The 26049-nt window shown below is 41.1% G+C and overlaps 1 protein-coding gene across 1 annotated transcript in view; it reads left to right on the forward strand.

Moving 5' to 3' along the window:
• Positions 1-1463: 1463 nt before the first annotated feature.
• The window catches only part of LOC132233557 (cyclin-Y-like protein 1), a 51290-nt gene continuing 26704 nt past the window's right edge, over positions 1464-26049 (forward strand). Inside the window, exon 1 of the mRNA XM_059694439.1 lies at positions 1464-1665. Coding sequence (XP_059550422.1) covers positions 1464-1665 — 202 coding nt within the window. The remainder of the gene's footprint in view (positions 1666-26049) is intronic.

Raw genomic sequence — 26049 nt, forward strand, 5'->3', positions numbered from 1 at the left:
TAAAGTGCTGGCCCATGGACTGAAGGGCCCCAGGTTCGATACGTTCAAGGACATGTGCCTCAGTTGCAGGATCAATCCCTAGCCCTCGTTAGGGTGCATGGGGCAAATGATTTTAAAAAGCTACCTGTGTCTCTCTCGCATCGATGTTTCTGCCTCTCCCCCTCCTTTCTATTCATTTTCTTCACTATTTTCCCCCCTATACTCTTCTCCAACTGTTGTTGCTATGTCTCGATGGCTCCCTCTCCATCCTCTCCCCTCCTGCAGTAGATTCCTGTTTAACTGTAAGAATGTTTTTTAAATTATTTGGGAGAAATAATTAGCCTCCTCTTCTACATTTCTGGCCTACATATTTATAGTAGGGCTTTTTGGTTTTTGTTAAAATGTCTTTTCTATCTACCCACCTTTGAGGAAATAATTATTTGTTTTTTGTTAGGTATTTTGAGCTTTTCTGAGGTGTATACTTCTCTCCACAGTAGCCTCTCCTTCCCAGAGTAGCTTTCCATAGGGAAGCTTATTAAAATAAAGAATAATAGAGGCCCCAGATGAGCTCTTCCTAAGTCTCTCCTCCACCAGGAATGTCTCTGTGAGCACCCAGGTCCCTCTCCCTCCTTGCTTTTCTCTTTCCAAAGCAAATCTATCCCTGCTCTGGAGGGCATCCACTGCTGCTTCTTTATGGGGGGGGGGGGGGGGCGGGGGGCAGGCCCTTGCTCCATTCAGTTTCCCTTCTCCTCTAACTTCACACTTTTTCTTTCTCCTTTGGCTCTTCCCCTTTAACATAAATATACTCACATTTTCTCAACTTAAGAACATCCTAAATTTGTATTTCCTTCTAACTACGACCACATCTCTCTTCTCAGCCAAAGGTTTGGGAAGAGAAGCCCTCAGTTGCTTTCCTCACCTTCTCTCTTCCTATTCACTTCTCCACCCAGTTGGATCATCAAAGGCACTTGTAGGTTTCCTGCCCTCCTGACCACATTTGAGTGTGTTTAGGAAATTCTGTTTGGAGCCCGAGGCTGGGAAAGGGGAGAGAGGGGCTGCAGGGCAGGGAGGGCCAGCATTCTGACCCACTGCCTTCCCTGCCAGGTGGGCACGTGGAGGGAACGCTGCCGTGATTGGTCCCTCGTAACCAGGTGACCACAGGCTGTGTTCTGGTTGGCTGGGGCCGGCCAGGAGCCCTGCCTTCAGTTGAGAAGCAGCTGTTGCAGGCGGTGGAGCTTCGGCTGCGCTCTCTTCTTGCAGTGGTTGTGATTCTCAGCACTTGCCTGATCAGCACACCTTTTAAATACGTGAGACTGCTGGCTGTCCTCACAGACTAGTCAACTCCGTGGAGGCGGCAGCAGCTGACAGCTGGGGCGGGGGGGGGCGGCGGGGCCCCTGGGTTTGCCCTTTTGGGGGTGGGGCGGGGGGTGGTTAGGGGGACTGTTGAGTGAAGGCAGTGACAGCGGCGCGAGTAGAAGTTCCTCATGGGGAACAAACTCAGCTGCTGCTGGAAGCCCAATGCCAGCCGCCGGTGGGGCCGGGACTCTAAGTCGGTGCATCCGGCCTCTGAGTCCTGTGACCATGACCGTGAGACGGGCCGAGCTGATGAGGATTTTGAGTTCTTGGATTTCATGTTCACCAAAGGCGTCCCTGTGCTGCGCCTCAGTGACCTGCAATTGCCCGAAGGTAAGGAGGTGGCAGGTGTTCACTGATCTCAGTCACACCTCTGGGCGCTGCTGACCCCAGGATCCCTAGTCGGGCACCACCACCTCAGGCTCCTTGCTTGGGGCAACTTTCTAAGACCTGGCTCTTCCTGGCGCCCCCACTCCTTACTTCCCCCCGACCCCCCGTCATGTCTGGCCAGTTTCTTTCCCTGTTCAGTACCCAAATGCCCAGTTCTTTCCTCCATCCCCATTCAGCCTGAGACACTCCGGTTGGCCCTTCCTGATCATGGCTCTGTTTAGTGTCTTGTGGGAGTCCATGAAGGCTTTTGGGTATATGTTCTCCTTTTTCTCAATGAAATCTTTAATACCCCAACTGCAGAGTTTCCATCCCATCTCCCTATCCCTACCTAGCCTTATGGTTCTTAGTGAAGGAACCAGTAGGGCCTGTGAAACCCTTGTTTCTACCTGTTAAGATAGTTGATACTCTGAACAGTTAAGCTGCAAAGATTTTAGGGGTTGTTATGTAAACTCAAAATCGATAACCGACATAGAACCTCTATGGTGTCCTTAAGTAGGCTGTTTTCAGTTGCCTGGATGGAAGCTGTTTATTCCTTCCAACTATAATTTGAACACAGAAGGAAATGGTGGGAGAGGGAACTCAGAATTTCCGAATGATGTGAAACGTTACCGCCAGTCCTACAGAAAATAGTTGCTTGTTTGATTTTTACACAAAGACGGGACCAGGGAGTCTGATTACTTTAATATCTCCACTTAGACACAAACACGTCTTCCGTCTTACTTCCGTGACTTAACAGACTTCCCTGTCATATTGCTCATTCTAAGGAGGAGTGAGTGGTTCAGTTCACAAGAGTGTTGGTCAAAAGTTTCAGAAGAGAACACTGAACATTTAAATTTTAATTGGTGACATAAAGTCTTGGGAGGTAAGATTCCAAATGGTGCACAAGAATGTCTGTTTGTCTCCATGGCTCCCTCTCCATCCTCTCCCCTCCTGCAGTAGATTCCTATTTAACTGCAGGAATGTTGAGGTGAAAGTTCTAAAGACCAGATGCCTGAAGCCTGGGGAGAGGGAGGGACATGAGTGGAGAAGAGGGAGAAGAGAGGAAATACTGGATAACAATGTAACTAATGAAGACTGTAGTGTGTGTGTTCTTTTTTAAGTACAAAAAGTACATTTACAAATATGTTAAATCCCCTTTGGCCCATTTAATTTTTAATTTAAATGGCAGAGATTATTTCATTGTTTCATAGAGAAAACGCATTATAGCTCTTATTCTATTTAAACTCTAGTTGAGCTTTTAATTTCTTTAAAAGTTAGAATAATTAAACCTGGGGATTCACCTGAATGATGGACATGGCTTTGTAACTGAAAAGTACTCCTTGTTCAGAATATTCAAATAGTGTGAAAAATGAACAAATTATGTGAATTAATTGTACCTTTAAACACAATGCAAGTGAGGACCTGTGGAAACTTCTGTTCACTCTGTTTGGTGCTGTAAGGAAAGCTTCTGTCCGAGTGATTTTATAAACCAGTTAGTAGATGGGTAGTGTTGGAGAGAGACCAAAATAGTACCTTTATATAGTTCTTTAAAGATATACAACTGGTTTCTAACTGTAAAGAAGGCCCATATATACTCTCCCTCTATTGCTGATGAAGAAACTGAGACTTAGAGATGTGAACGGATGTGTGACCAGCTGCTGAACAGGAGAGGCTGACATGCAGGGGATAGATGTGCCAAGTTCAATTTGGTGCTGCATACAGCGTTCCTTAGAATGCAGCCTATATGTTATAAACTCTCCACAAAGTGAGTCTATTTAACTTGCTCCAGTCTTGATTATTTCCATTAGAAATTATTGTATGTATACAACGCAGAAGCAACAATTACCACTCCATCCCATGTGCATAAATTCATTATCAGGAATAAGAATAAAAGTAGAAGTCAGGAAACAGCATTAATTTACCAGGTTATTGAGCTGATATATTTTAAAGAGTTTGTTCTGAGGGGCTCTCATTGAAGGGACAGTGCTCTGGACATAGAAGGACGTTGCCAGAAGCTGGTAAGAAGGCAGGTCAAGTAACACGGTTAAGCATCCTATATAATAAAGAGGTAATATGCAAATTCCCCTCACTCTGTCATGCCATCATAAGATGGCTGTGCCCACAGTGGAGGCGGGGTTCCTGTAATGAGCCATAATGGGTGATCAGCAGGGACCTGAGGCTGCATGGCGCCGGGCCAGGGCGGGTTACCTCAGGCTGTGCCCCCGCCCGGCAGGGTTTGATGGGTGACCTCAGGCCACGTCTCCCCTGCCCTGGCACCGGACCGGGGGACCTGAGGGTGTAACGGGGAACCTGAGGTTGTGCCCCTCCACCTAGCAGGGCTTGATGAGGGCCCTGAGGCTGTGCCCTCCACCTGGCAGGGCTTGACAGAGGACCTGAGGCTACACCCTCCGCCTGGTGGGGCTTAACGGGGGTGGGGGGGCTGGCCAGGTCTGGGTCTTGCGTGATTTTGAGGTGCAAGCGGGTGGGTGGGGACTTGACTCTAGGTCCCATGGCGTGCCCCAGACTCTGACAGGAGGGAGATTTTCATATACATTTTATTAATTTTCTTTCATCTCTGACACTTCTATTATAGAGAAAGGGCAAATAGCAATATTAAAATATTTCCTCTAATTAATCCCCTTTTAATGTGCACAAATTTTGTGCACCGGGCTACTAGTAAACCTATAAGAAGTCATGTTAAATCAGAAAAGTTGAAAAAATGGAGTTCATAAGTATAGAACTTACCTTTTTATGTTTAACATTATAGTTTGAGTTTCATTTCAATTCATTTTTAACTTTGGGGGGCATTCACTAAAGTGATATGAGAAATCTCAAATTCATCATTTGCCTATTAGTAAGTTTCCATAGAAACGTGGTGAGAATACCAAGTATCAAGTTCCAGCATACTGAAAGTTGCTTGTAATGTCTTTATTTCAGACAATTTTACATCAACTTCCCTGGAAACTAAGAAATACCTACTTGGGTGTAAAACATTTTGTCTTTTCTACAATGGAGAATTGAGTTGTTTGGTTAGTACACACAATCATACTTACTGGGATGATGCTCTGCCTTGTTCTTCTGAAACAGATGAACCTGATTTCTTTACATCATTCCAAAGGGATATTCTTAAGAACCCTGGCACAGATCTCAGATAGACTTAACAGAATTTTTCTAGTACCTTGCCTTTATCTAAGTGTTTCTGACATAACCGATGGTAATATCAGTAACACAAAAAAAGGCCCTAGAGTCCTGTCATCAATTTAATTGTTACTCCTCAACTGTTCATGCAGCCTTTTATGTTCTGACCTATGTTCTGAGCTCTGCTAATTTGCTGCTAAAGGTGCTATCTCTCAATGATGCCTTTCTCCCTCTCCCCTGAGGCGTGAGTAGTGAAGTAATTGGCAACATGATCAGGAAAAACCTGCACAACAGAACTTTACTCTTTCCAGTAGCTATTTTAACCCTTTTTTTTTGTGGGGGTGAATATTAATAAGTATTTGATGTACAAGGTTGGAAAATACAGTAAAGTTATTCACTTATGCTAAGAATACCCAGAAATTTTATTAATATTTTCGTGTTTATTATTCTTGAGTCTTTTGTATGTGTATAAACATAACAGTCTATTTTAGAAAAATGAGGGCACTCTTTATGTGCTGCGGTGTCACTCGGGGTTATAAAGAGAATAAGGACATTAAGCTCCTGGACCTGTGCCTGGCCCCTGGGGAGCATCCAGGATGTTTCCATGCAGCTGCGTGAGCTCCCCTGCAGGCCTTCTAATAACTGATCCTGTACCTTCAAATGGTTGGAGCACCATTCAGTTACCCACTGTTATGAGGGGCCATCTTTCACCGTGAAGCCAGACACAATCCCATTGTAATGCTTTATTCTGGGGACACAGATTAAAATAGATGCATTGTATTTACCTCTAGAATTCAGATGGTATACTTCCTTATAACTTCATTAGGATGTCATTTGTAGTTAAGGTATTTTAAAGTTAAATGTTTTTATCCCTAATGAAAGTCATCATTGGTTTTTCACTGGACATAGCACTATCTCTTAGTGTTTTTGTGGGTTTTGTGTCTTTAATTCTGAATAACAGCTACTCCAAGATCTGGAAGCAGTGCGGATCTTAGATGATAAATCAAAAGATTACATTAGATAAAACCTTAGAAGGTATAAGAAAATTGGGAGAAACTTAATTGGTTTGGGTACACTGAATTAGTAGATATTTATTGGGCACCATTCCAGATGCGGGACAAACAATGACATTTAAGGACCGCCCCCTCCCCCAACTCAGGTCTTTACATTCTAGGAGATCCTAGGGGCAGACAAGACATGAACAATCAATAAAGTCAGGGTGGTTAAAGACAGTTGCTCTCTTTAAGTGACATTAAACATTTCTAATGGTGAGAGAGACCCAGTGAACATGTGGGGGCAGAGGCTTCCATGCAGAGTTCCTCAGGTGGGAATACAGAGTGCAGGCAGTAAGAGCAGACTCAGGGTGGCTGTAGCAGATTGAGAGGGATGCCGGGAGGAGGGCGATGGTGCATCAAGACCTTGTATGCCGAGTGGGCCTTGACAAAAGTATGCATTTTACTTGGGTTGTAATGATTTCCCTGCATATAACCCATTGGAGGATTACATGTAGGGAAATGACTCTAATTCTATAAAGAGAGCGAGAAGAACAGGAAGATAGAGATAGAGATGGAGATGGAGAGAGAGAGAGAGAGAGAGAGAGAGAGAGAGAGAGAGAGAGAGAGCTACTGTGAGAAGGGTAGAAGGAAGCAGGGAGTTCAGGAAGGAGGCTGGCATAGTAATTCACCTGAGAGTCAACAGTAACTTGAACAGAAATAAACAAACAAAAAAGGGCCTAAAAGTAGGCTGACTTAAAGAAATTAGGTAAATCTAAATGAAGTAGCAAATATGAAGAAGTCACAGAAAAAGAAATGCAGATTATCTTTGAAAGTATCTTTACACACAAGAGAAATGCAAATAAATCTATCCTGTACTTTCTCTCCTATTGGGAGAAGATCCATAAACTTGACACTTAACTTTTTGGTAAGGCTGCAAAGAAACAGTTCCCTTCATAATTTGCTGAAGGAAATACAAAATGGCTCCACCCCCTGGAGGGATGTTGGCATAAATCGCACAGCAATGCAGATGGCATTAATCAGGAAATCCTACTTTGTGGAATTTATGCTGAAGACATACCCCACAAAGCGAAACCACATATCCACAAAGTTTATGTTGCATTATTTTCAAAAAGACAACTTATGTCCAGTAAGGGACTGTTTAAGTAAACTGGTACGTCCACACAGTAGACTACTGTGGAGGCTGAGAAAATGATAAAACAGCTCTTTCCTGCTATGTGGTTTTCTTCAGGATAAGTTACATAAAAAAAAAGGAAGGAGAGGACACCCAGTAATCTCACGTGACAGAAGCAGGGGAAGTATGTATTGCTTATTTTGAAAATATGTTGAGAGAAATTCGTGCTAATTGTGTGACTTTTATTTTTCCCCTTTAATGGGCAGCCAAAGTACACATTTACATAAGGTGATGTTAGGGTGATGAGTGGACATTTCATACACTTTCCAATGAAATGCTTAATGTTCATATTTTGCTTTTGAATGAATTTGTGAAAGCTTTATTGTCATTTTTGGTGCTCTCTGTATAGTATATAAATTGCTCTTGGGTTTCATTTGATCCTTATGATGTTTTGAGTTTGGTAATACAGGAAATATATCTGTTTTGCTTGTGAGAAGACAGGCTCTGAGTGGTATAAATCGAGTTGTCCAAGGTTTGAAAAAATAAGTCTTTATAGAGCAGGAATGTAAATTCCAGATATATGGCACATAGGAATGGAATTTATAGAATGACACATCATGGGATCAGCTTTGGAGATGCTATCTTATCTAACAAACTCCTTTTTTTAGTGTATTATAATTAAACTTTAGGGTTAAAACAGTAACGTTACATAATGTGAGATGAAATTGAGGTAAATTGCTACCCATAAATGTTCTCAAACACTGAGCAGAGCACTTTTTAAAAATACATAAAGGAAGAAAGGTGTATTTCACTATGTGAAATGTCACATCTCAGTCACAGTCATTAAAACAGGTTGAGGATTAAAACCAGGCAATACTGAGATCCAAGGTGAGGCAGCTACAGAAGTGGTTTGGAAGCCACACTTCGGAAATTAGGAGCGAGGCTTGAGGAGCTGTAGAGTGGGGGGACGCAGGACCCACCGTGTGCCCTTTGGTGAGGCAGCCAGCTCAGGGTCTTGGGTAGGAGTCACCTGACACAGTGGGAATGTGGACTCAGAGAGATAAAATCATTAGTTTATACGGTAATAGATGGACTCCTAATTTTGTGTTATGGGCCACAAAATAATACAATGTATAGTGAATACAATGCATAGTGTAGTGGATAGAGCAGCTCAGTAAATGCAGGAGGCCTTAAGTAAGCAGGTGCCCAGCAGTGGGCCCAGAAACTGCTGCCATTTCTATTTAATTAGTATAAATGGAAATCATTGTCTTTCTGAGAAATGCTGCTTAAAACCATTATATATATATATATATATATATATATATATATATCTGTCTATCTATCTATCATCTATCTATCTATCTATCTATCTATCTATCTATCTATCTATCTATCATCTATCTATATATATAACACAACACCACACCATTCTGCAGTATTTAGCAAAGAGTGGAAGGTATATATAAAATTATTTTAGGCCATAAACAGAAAAATTTTATGAAAGCTTCATGTAAATTGATAACATTAGGGCCCTATTGGGTACAGTACACACAGTACATGCAAATGACAGGCAACTCACTGATGTGGAAATAACAGTGTTAACTGTGGTCACACTGTGCACTCAAGGAAATGCCAGTTAGACTTGGTGAGGTTCCTGACCACATACCCATGATCTTATTCAAAGCTTGGTGGCATTATCCATTAATATGCCCTCACCTGTTTTAGGAAGCCACTTAGTTTAATGTATTGAGCCATAAAAGCAACCTAACCTTTTGGTCTAGTCATTTTATTTTAAAGAGCTTTTCTAAGGAGATTTAAAAGGTTGTTATAAAACTCTATATATGTGATGATTTTTTAGAACTATGTAAGTACTTAAACCCCCGCAGAGGTTGGCTATGTGAAGTATAGCCAACACTTTATAGGCAATTATGTATCCATTAAACAGCAGATATGATGCAAGTTGAAAAAAATGGACCTTAAAATAGACTTAAATCTTTTAAAGAAAAGTACTGACTTTATAACCAGAGTTCACAGAGTGAAAATCAAGGTACTCCTTGATTCAGCAATGAAAGGATCTTCTCAGCACTTGTCTCGGTTCTGCTCTCCTGTTGATTTCTCCTGAAAAGGCTTCCTCCTCGTGCTGGCAAAGGGGAGTCCACAGCTCCGGATTCTCTAAGGATCCAGGAGTTCAGCTCTGCCTTTCTCTTCCCATTCTTGGGAGGTCCAGGCAGCTGTGATTGGCTGGCCAGCCCTGGGGCACCTGCCTGCCCTGGAACCCAGGTGTAGGGGAGGCAAAGTTTCAGCTGTTTGTTTGTTTGTTACTTGAGCTATTTTTGATTTTTTTCTGCATGTTGTCATTTCTTTTATTCCAGCATTCTTGATTTTTGTATTTAGAGCTATAGCAACACCTATTCCTTTGGGGCATGCGTGTGTGCGTGCATGCGTGTGTGCGTGCGTGTGTGCGTGTGTGTGCTTGTGTGTGTGCGTGTGTGTGCTTGTGTGTGTGTGTGTGTGTGTGTGTGTGTTTGTAAGCCTTCTTCTTTGTTTCAAGTACATATTTTCATGGGCTTCCCATTGAAAATTTTAATTAAACTTTATCACATCATTGGCATTGATACAATTGTATGGCTGCTTATGCAAATATTTGCTCTTATCTTTTTTATTCAAATGCAATATATTTGCTTTCTTTTTGGTAGGAAGTAGTCTTGAATTCTGTCAGAAGCCTGGGGTTAGAGGCTGCTGTGATAGTCTCAGCCTCTCACTTTGTGCACAACTGAATTCATTTATTTTCCAAGTAGCTAACATTGTCTTATTTTTCAAATTTGTGGGAAAAAACCTTTAAAATAACTTTGTGGATTTTTTTACATTAAAATGTTGAATAGAATAGTTTCTGCAAAAGCAATTTAATAAACTGAAATGCAGTGAAGGAACATTTTTGAAGAACAAGGCAATTGGTGCAGTTATTTAAATTTCTAGTGTTGGCATTAGTATCAAAATGGATGGCTCGGATGCCTGTGAAACCAGGATGTCCCAAATTATGTTTGTGCAAGATGCTAACTGTATTACTTGGAGGGGAAAAAGGGTTCTCGGTATAAATTTGTGAAATGATGTGTTAGACATTACTCATTACTAGACTGATTAGTTCTTAACACGTCAATGTGCATTTTGATCTCTAAGAATCAGGGATATCATTTACTTTTATATGACTTCCAAATACCCTTTTAACAAATAGAACCATTATTATGCAATTTGGGAAATATTGCCATAACCATTACTCTCTCAGGATCTTGGTCCACTTTCTTACAAGATTGGTTAAGTGGTTTCAGATGATCATTACTAAGGAATATGATAGGGTGGTTTTTTTTTAAAGTAATGACTTTATTATTCCACGTAGTGGCAAGCTTTGTGTGATTAAAATTTAGATATCTATTTGGTATACTTGCCTAAATAGAAGATTATCCCACCTTGGTGCAAGGTGTATTGCAGGCACACCTACCCTTATATAGCTACAACAAATTGCATTTTTACAAGCAGCCCTATGATCAAGTCCAGAAAGTATTCTTATTGGAGCCCTCAAATTAATTGTGTGGCCTGGAAAGAAGAAGTGGAACTTTAATTTTGGAAACTGAGGGCAGAATTTAAAAATCACTTTGATGAAAGTATAAAAAGTCACTGTTATGACAGTGTTCCTGTAGGCTAGAACCTTGAGCTATTATACTGTCCTTTTAAATATGCCACGATATGGAGCCCTAAACAAGCCACAGCTAAGAAAATAAGTTCGTTTTGAATGGAGTTAGAATTAGCCTAATGAGTAAAGAACATTTGCCAAAAACAGCTCACACGATTTGGGCATATTTGATATATTAGCTGGTATCTGACACCAATTTGCCACAGTGTAACTTGCTTCTTGGCACTGTTTCTGGAATCTATATGTATAAAAGCCCAGCGACCAGAATGGCAGAATGACAGGAACCACTGGTCACTTTGATGCACACTGTGGCTGCCAAATGGCCCGATCCGGGCCCCAATTGACCCCCACAACTCCTTCAGCCCCTCCCCCCATCCCAATCAGGGGCGGAGCAGACAACTGCCCACGGCCCCTCCCCCCGGCCAGCTCCACCCCCAATTGGGGGCAGGGCCAGCCAGCCAACTGCCCATGTCCCCTCCCGCCCACTGGCAGCCAACCTCCCACGGCCCCTCCCCCCTGCTTGCCCCCCACCCCCCCATAGGCCTCAATTGCCAGTCAGGCTGAGGGAACCCACTTGTGCATGAACTTGTGCACCGGGTCACTAGTATCAGCATAAATGAGAGGGACTGTGTTTCTAATTGACAAATAGAAGTGGGGAAGCATGTACACAATTCATAGACTACTTAGGTGCAAGTTAATAAAAAGTCTTAGGCATAACTTGTATTTATTCCACATGCATAGAAAGATTCTACAATTTTAAATTTTCTCAGTAGAATTTTTATATTGTTGCTGTGAGAAATGGCTCATCTTTCTGAATTCAAATGATGGACTCGGAGACAGAAGTATGGCGAAAATGAGACATTTAATAATTTGGCCTCCAGAGTTGGTGTCCTTTGTCATAGGTACACCTGATATGGGGAGCATAGGCTATTTATTTAATCCCTCCTCCAGTTCCTTATTGGCTGAGTACTATGGGGTCACCTGTTTCCTCATAGGTCACCCAGGTCTTGCAGTCTCCATTGGGCCTTTTACAATATTGGGCTGAAGCCTTTCTAGCTGCCTGCACCCGCCTTGTCTAGTGGAGGGGGTTTCCACCATGATGCCTTAGGGGTTTCCAGCATGATGCCTTAGGGGTTTCCAGCATGATGCCTTAGGGGTTTCCAGCATGATGCCTTAAGGGTTTCCACCATGATGCCTTAGGGGTTTCCAGCATGATGCCTTAGGGGTTTCCAGCATGATGCCTTAGGGGTTTCCAGCATGATGCCTTAGGGGTTTCCAGCATGATGCCTTAGGGGTTTCCAGCATGATGCCTTAGGGGTTTCCACCATGATGCCTTAGGGGTTTCCAGCATGATGCCTTAGGGGTTTCCACCATGATGCCTTAGGGGTTTCCACCATGATGCCTTAGGGGTTTCCACCATGATGCCTTAGGGGTTTCCACCATGATGCCTTAGGGGTTTCCACCATGATGCCTTAGGGGTTTCCAGCATGATGCCTTAGGGGTTTCCACCATGATGCCTTAGGGGTTTCCAGCATGATGCCTTAGGGGTTTCCAGCATGATGCCTTAGGGGTTTCCACCATGATGCCTTAGGGGTTTCCACCATGATGCCTTAGGGGTTTCCACCATGATGCCTTAGGGGTTTCCACCATGATGTCTTAGGGTTTTCCACCATGATGCCTTAGGGGTTTCCACCATGATGCCTTAGGGGTTTCCAGCATGATGCCTTAGGGGTTTCCAGCATGATGCCTTAGGGGTTTCCAGCATGATGCCTTAGGGGTTTCCACCATGATGCCTTAGGGATTTCCAGCATGATGCCTTAGGGGTTTCCAGCATGATGCCTTAGGGGTTTCCAGCATGATGCCTTAGGGGTTTCCAGCATGATGCCTTAAGGGTTTCCACCATGATGCCTTAGGGGTTTCCAGCATGATGCCTTAGGGGTTTCCACCATGATGCCTTAGGGGTTTCCACCATGATGCCTTAGGGGTTTCCAGCATGATGCCTTAGGGGTTTCCACCATGATGCCTTAGGGGTTTCCACCATGATGCCTTAGGGGTTTCCACCATGATGCCTTAGGGGTTTCCACCATGATGCCTTAGGGGTTTCCACCATGATGCCTTAGGGATTTCCAGCATGATGCCTTAGGGGTTTCCAGCATGATGCCTTAGGGGTTTCCAGCATGATGCCTTAGGGGTTTCCAGCATGATGCCTTAAGGGTTTCCACCATGATGCCTTAGGGGTTTCCAGCATGATGCCTTAGGGGTTTCCACCATGATGCCTTAGGGGTTTCCAGCATGATGCCTTAGGGGTTTCCAGCATGATGCCTTAGGGGTTTCCAGCATGATGCCTTAGGGGTTTCCACCATGATGCCTTAGGGGTTTCCACCATGATGCCTTAGGGGTTTCCACCATGATGCCTTAGGGGTTTCCACCATGATGCCTTAGGGGTTTCCACCATGATGCCTTAGGGGTTTCCAGCATGATGCCTTAGGGGTTTCCACCATGATGCCTTAGGGGTTTCCAGCATGATGCCTTAGGGGTTTCCAGCATGATGCCTTAGGGGTTTCCACCATGATGCCTTAGGGGTTTCCAGCATGATGCCTTAGGGGTTTCCAGCATGATGCCTTAGGGGTTTCCAGCATGATGCCTTAGGGGTTTCCACCATGATGCCTTAGGGGTTTCCACCATGATGCCTTAGGGGTTTCCACCATGATGATGCTGGTGGCCCAGGTGCACAGTTCTTTGTTCCTCTTCCCTCCTCCCTACTTTCTGTTTGTCCTGGGAAATTCAGTAAATCCCATCAAAAGCCAACCATACTGGAGGTGGATCACAGAGGTTCATTTCTTACATCGCCTTGACTAAACTTGGCTTGTTACCATTACTTAAAAATTCTTCCCAACACCGTTATAAGTGGTATAAATTGATGTGTAGCTATTTTTAAATGATGTATTTTTCTATTTGGGCTTTAGGTTTAATCCCTTCTGACCATCCAGGGGTGTGTACAATTTTCCTGAAGAAATCTCAAGTGGATGGTAAGTCAAGATCGGATTTAAATGACAGGTTTTTATTTGAACAATTACAAGGATCAATTGTTTATATATGAGGACTGAATTTGTGATCTTACATAGTGCTCAAGCAAAGGATGCTATTTCACATTAGAATTGGAAGCTATTCAAACTCTCTCGCCCTATGTAATGCTGCCAGGGTGCATCAGAAGAACAGAGCCCTATGGGGTTCCCAGAAGCCTAGCAGGAGCACGTGCAACCATGTCCATTTCCTGTGTCCTGTTTGTTTTAGGATAAGAACCAGAACTGTAGGATTTTAACGCTTCTGCTTGCCTGCTTATTTTCCCTAACGTTATGTTCAGTCAAGTTTACTTAAAAAGCACACGGATCGAGTCTTTCAGTTGATTGTGACAGCTGAAATACAGGCAGGAAAAGGTCCATTTTATTTGAATTCACGCAGCTCAATAAAAAGTGGGGGTTTTAACATGCGTTTTCATGGCATGTGTGCATGACAGTCTGGAGCTGATCATTTTGCTTAGGAATGCTGCATTTCTCAGTTTCTTCCAGAGCCAGGGGCTGCTCACCTGTAGAGAGAGGGTGAGAGAGTAAAGGAAGTGCTATCCCATGCCCCTCTCCTCCGTCCTAAGGAATGTGTGCCTATGATGCCCCTCCCACGTTAAAGGAGGCAGAGTGGGAAACAGAGTTCAGCCCAAGACCCTCTTTGGAGCTTTCATTTTTCTTCAGATCTTTATTAGAGCAAAATGCTTTTGTGTGTTGTACACTTTTTACTTAGGTTAGCCGCATCATTTTAAAGTTTAAATTGGATAGGTTACTTTGCAGTTGAATAGAGACGCATTTAATTTCTTAGTAAGATATTCTAGGTGGTTACCTAAGTGGTTCAGGATGCTTGCAGGTGCCTGGCCAGAAACTGGTTCTTAGAGCCCTCAACTGTTAGATCCTGGTGGTTCAAGTACAGAGGGTGTCCATGTAGAATTGGAAACTATGACTGAATAGTGGCTCAGAGGCATGGCAGATAAACATTTTTATTAGCTAAGTTTCTCCCCTGGCCTAATTTACTTTGCCTTTTTCTTCTGGACATGGAGAGACTTTTATTTGTACCTAAAACAGAATATCCATTAGGTCAAAAAGGCAAATCTTAGTTTTAATATTTTGCTTATGGGACTCCTCTTACCAGGTGCTTTAAATTATAAATTTTGTTGGAAGTTATAAAAGAAATGGAATAAAATTTGTTCTTATTTTGTATGTTGGTAATCTTTCAGGTAATCAGTAACTTCTATTTTTCTGTGGCATTTGTATCAGTACTGATGGGTTAATTTTCTTTGATTCTTAGTGCGAGGAAAAAGAAAGAACAGTTGTTATTCCTACCATGTAAGTAAATAGTTGAAAAGTTACATAAGAAATTAGTAATTTGAATTAAAAATTGTCTGCCATGATTTTTAACAATATATAATGGAACCAATATCATTAGCATGGTAGATTTTCTAAATCACTTCTGTTATCTTCATGATCAAACTTCCATATTTAGGAAAGTTTTTGGCTTTAGTAATGCTCATTTTTAGGGCCTCTGACCTCTAAGTTAAATGTCAATAACATGGCTGTGGTATAAATATCTGCCTTAATTTTTGCCTTAAGTTTTAATCTTGATTTTTAGCAAAATGAACAATATAAAGCTAAGTCAATTTTCAGGGTTATATCTTAGCTTATTGTCATGGCAGCTGAAAGCTTATCTTTTTCACTCCAGTGTGGCCTTTTTTCCCCTCCCTCTGTCCTCCCAACAAGGATCATGGTTTTTATTAAATCAGAATCAATGTTTACATTATTATGACTTTGTAAATATTTTTAATGCTGAGTCATATAGTTCTTTGGCTGTGCCTCTTTCTTGTATACCCTTCATTCTTTTTATTTTTATGTTTTTATTGTTTTCAGAGAGGAAGGGAGAAGGAGGAAGAGATAGAAACATCAATGACGAGAGAGAATCATTGATCGGCTGCCTCCTGCACTCCCCCCTACTGGGGATTGAGCCTGCAACCCAGGCATGTGCCTTTGGCTGGAATCGAACCTGGGACCCTTCAGTCCGCAGGCTGACGCTTTATCCACTGAGCCAAACCGTCTAGGGCTACCCTTCATTCTTTTGCTCAACAAGTGTATATGAACTTTGAATGATTATGCCAGTGTTTATTAACATATAGTTCAGTTTCAAAATTTGAAAGAATATGCAGAAATGAATAATATTTCTTGTCAGTGCCTGTTTTCAAACTGATGACTGATCCGGTCCAGGCACTGCTGATAAAGCAAAGCAATGGAATTACAAATGTCAAGAATTAATTATTTAATTCCGTATTTGTGTGCCCTCAATTTGTGAACTGTTGCCAGTTTTGTGCTGTAAACTTTATCTTTTATGTCTCACCATTTTTTTCATAAAAAAAATTTAGTAGGACTTTAGGATAAGTTTTCTTTGTTCAAAGCTTAGTCTGGCTTTGCCCATTATTTCAAATCAGTTAAATCTGAAAAGGAGTGAAACTTAAGTGAGTTATCAGCTGTTCAAATGTGTATACTTTTTTTGGGACCCCCTATATTACTGAGATTTGAGCACCGCTACACTTCTCCAGGATAATCCAAACCCCTGTTCCTAGTCAACATAATCTCACGGAGTCAAATGCAGCAAGTAGGCTGATCTCTCTGATTTCAGAAATAACTGCTTTATATCTAACAATCTAGTAACTTGACAGAGAAAGATGACTATTGGGACAAAAAATCTGCATTTATGCTACATTAACATAATACCTAGTAAGTTTACATTTTTTTGTGTGCGGAATTAATTTTTTTTTTACTGTATTCACTTTTTCTTTTCTAGCAGCTATTTTTTTCCTGAAATGTTGTGACATTTGTCACAGGCCTGTCAAAAATATTTTCCATGTACTGACCACATTTGCTCCACTTCTTATTGGAAGCCATCTCCCCAGCCTTTTGTTATCCTCCTAAAGTTTAGACTTGTTCTCCAAAGGCCTGCTCTGTGCCTGCTTTTAGGCATATTTTTAAAAATATATATTTTATTGATTTTTTTACAGAGAGGAAGGGATAGGGATAGAGAGTTAGAAACATCGATGAGAGAGAAACATCGACCAGCTGCCTCCTGCACACCTGCTACTGGGTATGTGCCCGCAACCAAGGTACATGCCCTTGACCAGAATCGAACCTGGGACCTTTCAGTCCGCAGGCCAACGCTCTATCCACTGAGCCAAACCGGTTACGGCTAGGCATATATTTTTAAAGTCATCTGGGATCTCACATACTGTTCTCTTGTGTTGGATCCCCGATTTCTTTAGATCAGCAATTTTCAACCTTTTGCATCTCATGGCATGCATACACTAATTAAAATTCCAAGGCACATCAAAAATATTTTTTGTTGATCTACCAAAAAAGTAGGTATCATATTTATTCATTCACTCTGAACATCTGTTGTGGTATTGGCTGTTGTCATTTTGTTATTTGACAATGTAAGGGAAAAGGTCAGTGGGCCTGCCCAAATAGTCAGGTATTGCATGTTTTAAACATTCTTGCTGCACACCAGTGTGAGGCGTGGTACACTGGTTGAAAATCTGTTTCCTGTGTTGTATGTCTTCCTCTGTCTTTTTTTATTTTTATTTTTTAATAAATCTTTATTGTTCAGATTATTACAGTTGTTCCTCTTCCCTTCCCTCCCATAGCTCCCCTCCACCCGGTTACCACCCCACCCCATGCCTCCCCGCCACTGTCCTCGTCTATAGGTGTAAGATTTTTGTCCAATTTCTTCCCTCATCGCCCACACTCCTTTCCCGCCCCCACCTGAGAATTGTCAGTCCACTCCTTTTCTATGCCCCTGATTCTACTATATTCACCCATTTATTCTGTTCATCAGATTTTTTATTCACTTGATTTTTAGATTCATTTGTTGATAGATATGTATTTTTTTCACTTTGTTGTTCATAATTTTTAGCTTTACCTTTTTCTTCTTCTTCCTCTTCTTAAAGAATACCCTTCAGCATTTCATATAATATTGGTTTGGTGGTGATGAACTCCTTTAGCTTTTTCTTGTCTGTGAAGCTCTTTATCTGACCTTCAATTCTAAATGATAGCTTTGCTGGGTAACGTAATCTTGGTTGTAGGTTCTTGGCATTCATCACTTTGAATATTTCTTGCCACTCCCTTCTGGCCTGCATAGTTTCTGTTGAGAAATCAGCTGACAATTGTATGGGTACTCCCTTGTAGGTAACTGACTGTTTTTCTCTTGCTGCTTTTAAGATTCTCTCTTTGTCTTTTGCCCCTGACATTTTAATTATGACGTGTGTTGGTGTGGTCCTCTTTGGATTCCTCTTGCTTGGGGTTCTCTGTACTTCCTAGACTTGTAAGTCTATTTCTTTCATCAGGTAGGGGAAGTTTTCTGTCATTATTTCTTCAAATAGGTTTTCAATATCTTGCTCTCTCTCTTCTTCTTGCACCCCCATAATTCGGATGTTGTTACGCTTGAAGTTGTCCCAGAGGCTCCTTACACTATCTTCATATTTTTGGATTCTTTTTTCTTTTCCGGTTAGGTGGTTTTTGCTTCTTTGTATTTCAAATCATTGATTTGATTTTTGGGATCCTCTAGTCTGCTGTTGGATCTCTGTATATTATTCTTTATTTCAGTCAGTGTATGCTTAATTTCTGACTGGTCCCTTTTCATATCCTCGAGGGTCTCACTAAATTTCTTAAAGGTTTTTAGAAGATTCTTGAGTAATCTTATAAAAGCAGTTTGCTTTCCTCCATTTCTTTCATTTGTGACCTGTTTCTTTGACTCTGCATTTTGGCTGCTTCCCTGTGTTGATAGAGTGGCCTTGTGTGCTAGGTGTCCTATAGGGCCCAGAGGCTCAGCCTCCCCAATTACCTGAGGCAGATACTCTTGGTGCACCCCTTTGTGGGCTGTGTGCACAGTCTTGTTATAGGTAAGCCTTGGTTGCTGTTGGTATCACTAGGAGGAATTGACCTTCAGGCCAATTGGCTGTGAGGACTAGCTGTGTCTACAATGTGAGAACTGCCGTGCTGGAGACACCCTTATGGGGCAGGACTTGCTTCAGTGGGGCTTTGGTGCTCACTGAGTCTGCCTGCTGAGTGTGTCGCTTATGGATGCGATGAGTTGTAATCTGGTATGGTCTCACACTGAGCACTGGGTACAGTGGCTCTTGGATCTCCAAGGAGGTGCAAAGTCAGCCACTGCCTGAGGCCACCCAGCAGGAGCTATGGAGAGATCTGCAGATTCCTCCTCTTTGTTTGGTGTTTGGAAGTGCCCAGATGAGGCCCATCTGTGAAGCAATGTAGGCTTCTGCTGCCGGGTCTTAGGCCTTCTTTTGGGTGCTTTGGAGCTCTCTGACCCAGCTGCAGTTTGTTAGGTTTTAGGTTGCTAAAGGATATGCCAGTGGTCGGCAAACTCATTAATCAACAAAACCAAATATCAACAGTACAATGATTGAAATTTCTTTTGAGAGCCTAATTTCTTAAACTATATAGGTAGGTACATTGTTATTAACTTAATTAGGGTACTCCTAATGCTTAGGAAGAGCCACACTCAAGGGGCCAAAAAGCCGCATGTGGCTCGAGAGCCGCAGTTTGCAGACCACGTGGATAGGCCATTCATATGCAAAAGCTGCACAGCTTGGGTGGGGTTGTAAATTGGGTGGGGCGGGGTCTCAGGGAATCACCAGGGTGGAGCAAATAGCAATGGCTGCCAGTCAGCCCTGCCCTGGAGATGTCCCCGTTCTCTGTGTCCCACAGCTCTGAACAATGATCGCTGCGAGCACCTCTGAGAGAAAGCCTCTCTTGTGTTCCGGCCCCATGCCAGGCAGTCCAGTTTCTCCCCGTATGAGTCTGGGTCCCCAGAATTTTGCCTGGAACTGGAATTCAGAGCAATCGAGAGAGATATCTCCCTCCCATTTGAAAAAAACAACAGCACACCCAGTTGCCAGCCCGTTTTGTGCACGCCTCCGCACCTCCTACCAGTCTCAATGCACTTTTTTTCTTTCTTTCTAGTTGTAGAACTTCCACTCAGACAACTTTCCCATGGATCTGGATGATCCTGTGGATCAGTGCATGATCAGGGCCAGGAGAAATGTGGAGGTTGACCAGCCAGGGAGGGACCGCGGGAGGGCTCCAGGGTGTGTCCAGCCTCAGTCCTAATCGGCTGGACCCCAGCAGCAAGCTAACCTACTAGTCGGAGCATCTGCCCCTGGTGGTCAGTGCATGTTATAGCCAGCAGTTGAGCGGCCTTAGCCTATCATTAGTATATTATGCTTTGATTACTTGAATGGCCAACCAGTTGACCAGACACTCTGCATATTAGGCTTTCATTATATAGGATGGGGCAACTCATTTGCTGATACCACAGATTCTAAATTTCTCTATGAAAGTAATCACTAAAAATGGGATGTTCTTAGCATGTAGATTTTAGGAAATGTATTCAACTTACTTTTGGTGTATGAGTTCAGATTTTTTAAAAATTAAATTCATTGGGGTGACATTGGTTAAAATCCTTATTTAGGTTTCAAGTGTACATTTCTATAATACATGATCGGTATATTACATTGTGTGTCCATCTCTCAGAGTCAAATCATCTTCCCTCACCATATTTTTAAGCCCCTTTAGCCTTTACTACCCTAAACCCCATCCCTGTGGTAACCACCATACTGTTGGCTGTGTTTATGAGATTTAGTTTTATAACCCCCATATGAGTGAGAGCATATGGTTCTTAGACTTTTCTGGCTGACTTATTTCACTTACCACATAATATCCATTTTGTGGCAAATGGCAGTACATCCTCTTTTCTTATGGTTGAGTAGTATTCCTTTGCATATATGTACCACATCTTCTTTATCCAATCATTTATTGATGGTCACTTTCTTTTCATGTCTTGAGAATAACGCTGCGATGAAACAGGGGTGCATATATCTTTGCAAATAAATGTTTATAAAATTTTCAGGCAGATATCAGAGAGCTGTTGCTGGGTCATATGGTGATTCTATTCTTAATTTTTTGAGGCAACTCCATATTCTTATCCATAGTGGCTGTACCAGTTGATGTTCTCACCAGCAGTGACTGAGGGTTCCTTTTTCTCCACAAACTCTCCAACACTTGTTATTACCTCCTTGTTGATAGTAGCCATTCTGCTTTGATCTCTCTTACTTGTGGGCTTCTCTCAGATGTGTGGTGGTCCCTGGCTGTCTTTTGACATCTAATTGGAAGCAAAGGAGTGAGCAGAACTTTTAACTGGCAGGGCTGCACTGCAAGAATTTGGGGGCTGAATTCTGAGCCTGCCTTGGATTTTGTAAGGCAAACTGGCTTTCTTACTCCTGTTCCAGCCACTCTCTTTAGACACCAAATTTGTGCTTCCTCTCCTTTGTCCTTATACTGTGGATAGCTTTTTTAAAATGCCTTTGTTTCTAATGACATATTTCTGAAAGGAAGGAGAGAAGAAATAGATTTGTGGTCAGTCCAGAAGTCTCAAATGTGTAAGTTCTAACTCAAATTTAGAACTTATATTTAAAGTTTAAGTCAAAGTTTAAAGTTTTAATTCAATGAAGTTAATAATACTATTTCAGAGAATATATTTGCTTATACCTATAGTTAGCATACTACACATTTCTACTAAAGTCTAGTTAAGAATTGTATTCAAAACGTGCATTTCGTCAGATTGTCCCATTGCTGTGCAACATAGTGAAATAGTTTTCATTAATGCATAAAGTGTTAGAAAATTTAGGTTAATTAAATTTTATTAATTCATAATATCCAAAACTTGTGAAAAAGTAGAGAGAAAACAGTAAACTTCCGATTTGTTTTTTAATGGTTTAACATGAAGCGATTGGCAGGATTTCAACAGGTACTAGACTTGATATTAAGGTTTGGGTTGAAACTTACTAGATTTTTAGGCTGGTTACTTTTCCAGTCGTTGCTATTGATCTTTTTTTTTTAAAAAAATTATTTTATTGCTTAAGTATTACAAAGAGTAGTATATATGTCTCCTTTTTCCCCCCATCGACCTTACCCCAGTCGCCTCTACCCCCCAGTATCTTGCGTCCATTGGTTATGCTTATATGCATGCATACAAGTCCTTGGGTTGATCTCTTACCTCTCCACTAATCCTCCCCAGTCTTCCTGCTGTAGTTTGACAGTCTGTTTGATGCTGCTCTGCCTCTGTATCTATTTTTGTTCATCAGTTTATAATGTTCATTATTATCGATAAATGAGTGAGATCATGTGGTATTTTTCTTTCATTGACTGGCTTATTTCACTTTGCATAATGCTCTCCAGTTCCATCCATGCTGTTGCAAATGGTAAGAATTCCTTCTCTTTTACACCAACGTAGTATTGCTATGACAAATGTCTGCTATTTTGCTGCCTATGGCTTCTTCTAAGATTTTTATGGTTTCCCATCTTACATTTAAGTCCTTTATCCATTTTATTTTTGTGTAAGGTGTAAGTTGGTGATCTAGTTTCATTTTTTTGCAAGTATCTGTCCAGTTTTCCCAACACCATTTATTGAAGAGACTGTCTTGTCTCCATTGTATGCTCTTGCCTCCTTTGTCAAATATTAATTGAGCATACTGGCTTGTGTTGATTTCTGGGTTCTCTGTTCTATTCCACTGGTCTATATGTCTGTTCTGGTGCCAGTACCAGGCAGTTTTGAAAACAGTGGCTTTATAATACAGTTTGATATCTGGTATTGTGATCCCTCCTACATTGTTCTTTTTTCTCAAGATTGCTGCAGCTATTTGGGATCTTTTTATATTTCAGATGAATTTTTGGAGCGTTTATTCTAGGTCTTTGAAGTATGCCATTGGTATTTTAATGGGGATGGCGTTGAATTTATAGATTGCTTTGGGTAGTATGGACATTTGAATGATGTTGATTCTACCAATCCATGAACATGGTATATTCTTCCATTTGTTCATGTCTTCCTCTGTCTCTAATTTCAATGTTCTGTAGTTTTCCGAGTACAGGTCTTTTACATCCATAGTTAAGTTTATTCCTAGTTATCTTAATTTTTTGTGTGCAATGATAAATGGGATTGTTTTTTTTAGCTTCTCTTTCTATGAGTTCATTATTAGTGTATAAAAAGGCCGTAGATTTCTGGGTGTTAATTTTGTATCCTGCTACTTTGCCATATTCACTTATTAGGTTCAGTAGTTTTTTGATGGAGTCTTTGGGGTTTTCTATGTATAGTATCATGTCATCTGCGAATAAGGACAGTTTTACTTCTTCTTTTCCAATTTGGATGCCTTTTATTTCTTCCTGTCTGAATGCTATGGCTAGCACTTCCAGTACTATATTGAACAGGAATGGTGAGAGTGGGCATCCCTGTTTTGTTTCCATTCTTAGGGGAAATGAGTTTAGTTTTTGCCCATTGAGTATGATGTTGGCTGTAGGTTTTTCGTATAAGGCTTTTATTATGTTGAGGTATGATCTCTCTATTCCCACCTTGCTGAGAGTTTTTATCAAGAAAGGGTGTTGGATTTTGTCAAATGCTTTTTCTGCATTGATTGATATGATTATGTGATTTTTATCTCTCAGTTTGTTTATGTGATGTATCACATTTATTTTGTGGATATTGTACCATCCTTGCATCCCCTGAATAAATCCCTCGTGGTCATGGTGTATGATCTTTCTAATGTAATGCTGAATTCCATTTGCTAGAATTTTGTTGAGGATTTTAGCATCTATGTTCATCAAGGATATTGGCCTGTAGTTCTCTTTTTTGGTAGTGTCTTTATCTGGCTTTGGAATTAGGTAATGCTGGCTTCATAGAAAGAGCTTAGAAGTGGCCTTCCTCTTGAATTTTTTGAAACAGTCTGAGGAGGATAGGCTTTAGTTTTTCTTTGACTGCTTGGTAGAACTCCCCTGTAAAGCTGTCTGGACCAGGGATTTTGTTTGCTGAAAGATTTTTGATTGCTTCTTCAATTTCTTCAGTAGTTATCGGCCTATTCAGGTGTTTTGATTCTTCTTGATTGAGTTTTGGGAGCTTGTATTTTTCTAAGAATATGCCCATTTCATCTAGGTTGTCCATTTTGTTGGAATAGAGTTGTTCATAGTATTTTTTCATGATTGTTTGTATTTCTGTGGGATCGGTTGTTACTTTGCCTCCTTCATTTCTGATTTTGTTTATTTGGGTCCTCTCTCTTTGCTTCTTGGTGAGCCTGGCTAGAAGTTCATCAATCTTGTTTATCCTGTCAAAGAAACAGGTCTTGGTTTTGTTGATCTTTTGTGTTGTTTTTTTGGTCTCTATGTCATTTATCTACACTGTGATATTTATTATTTCCTTCCTTCTGCTTACACTGGGCTTCTCTTGTTGCTCTCTTTCTAATTCTTTGAGTTGTAGGGTTAGATAATTTATTACCATCTTTTCCTGTTTTTTGAGGTAGGTCTGCAGAGCTATGAACTTCCCTCTCAAGACTGCTTTTGCTGTGTCCCATAGATTTTGCATTGTTGTGTTTTCATTGTCATTTGTTGCCATGATGCTTTTTATTTATTCTTGATCTCTTTGGTAACCCAATCATTGTTTAAAAGCATGCTGTTTAGCCTCCAAGTGTTTGAGTTTTTGATTGTTTTTATTGTAGTTGATTTCTAGTTTTATGCCATTGTGATCTGAGAAGATGCTTGATATGATTTCTATCTTCTTGAATTTGAAGAGATTTTGCCTGTGTCCCAATATGTGCTCTATTTTTGGAAATGACCTATTTGCACTTGAGAAGAATGTATATTCTGTGGCTTTGGGGTGGGATGTTCTGAAGATGTCAATTAATTTCATCTGATCTAGTGAGTCATTTAGGATTGCTGTTTCTTTACTGATTTTTTTTTTGTTTGTTTAGAGGATTTGACTAGTGGTGTTAGTGGGGTATTAAAGTCCCCTACTATGATTGTATTGCTGTCAATCTCTCCCTTGATATCCTCCAAAAGTTTTTTCTGTATTAGGGTGCTCCTGTATTTGGTGCATATATGTTTATCACAATTATATTCTCTTATTGAATTGCTCCTTTTAGTATTATGAAATGGCCTTCCTTATCTCTTGTTATGGCCTTCACTTTGAGGTCTAATTTGTCAAATGTAAGTATTGCTAACCCAGCTTTTTTTTCATTTCCATTCGCCTGAAAAACCGTTTTCCATCCCTTCACCATCAGTCTGTGTGAGTCCTTTCTTCTAAGGTGGGTTTCCTGCAGACAGCAGATATATGGGTCATGTTTTCTTATCCACTCAACTACCCTATGTCTTCTGATTGGGGCATTTAATCCATTTACATTTAAAGTTATTATTGATAGGTATTGTTTGTCACCATTTTTATTCTTTATGCCTGTGTTCCTTCTTCCCTTCCTATTTCTTCTTTTTACAGCAGACCCTTTAGCATTTCTTGCATTGCTGGTTTAGTGGTAATAAACTCCCTTAGTCCTTTTTTTTGTCTGTGAAGCTCCTGAATTCACCCTCAATTTTTATTGATAGCCTTGCTAGGTACAGTATCTTGGGTTCAGACCCTTGCTTTGCATGACTTTGTATATTTCATTCCATTCCCTTTTTGCCTGATGTGTTTCTGTTGAGAAATCAGCTGATAGTCTGATGGGAGATCTTTTGTAGGTAACTTTCTGTGTCTCTCTGGCAGTCTTTAAGATTCTTACTTTGTTGTTTGTATTTGCCAATTTAATTATACTGTGTCTTGGTGTTGATCTTTTGGGGTTCATCTTGTTTGGGACTCTGTGAGCCTCTTGGACTTGTGTGAGTTTTTTATTCCCTATATTAGGGAAGTTTTCTTTCATTATTTCTTCAAACAGGTTTTCTATTCCTTGCTCAGTGTCCTCTCCTTCTGGCACCCCTATTATGTGGATGTTGTTTTGTTTCATGTTGTCACAAAGTTCCCTTAGGCTCTCCTCCTGTTTTTTAAATTTTTTTTCTAGATGCTGCTCTGCTTGGGTATTTTTTCCTACCTTGTCTTCTAGCTTACTGATGTGGTCCTCTACTTCTTCTAGTCTACTGTTGATGCTTTCTATTGAATTCTTTATTGCAGCGATGTCATTTTTCATTTCTTCTTGGTTCTTCATTTCCTTTTGGTTCTTACACATATTGTTGAATTTGTCTTCCATCCTTTTCAGCCACCTTATGACCATTGCTCTGAATTCTTTCTCTGTCATATTGCTTGCCTTCATCTCATTTACTTCATTTTCTGGTGATTCCTTCTTTTGTATGCGGGCTGTTTCTTTGTCTCCCCATGATCGCTCCTCTCAGGGTTTTTGGTTATGTAGTTCTCTCTCTCCTGCGTTGACTTAAAGGCACAAAATACAACACAACAAGACACAATGCACAGGGCACCAAACACAAATGTAT

Source organism: Myotis daubentonii, chromosome 1, assembly GCF_963259705.1.
Source record: "Myotis daubentonii chromosome 1, mMyoDau2.1, whole genome shotgun sequence".
Lineage (NCBI taxonomy): Eukaryota > Metazoa > Chordata > Mammalia > Chiroptera > Vespertilionidae > Myotis > Myotis daubentonii.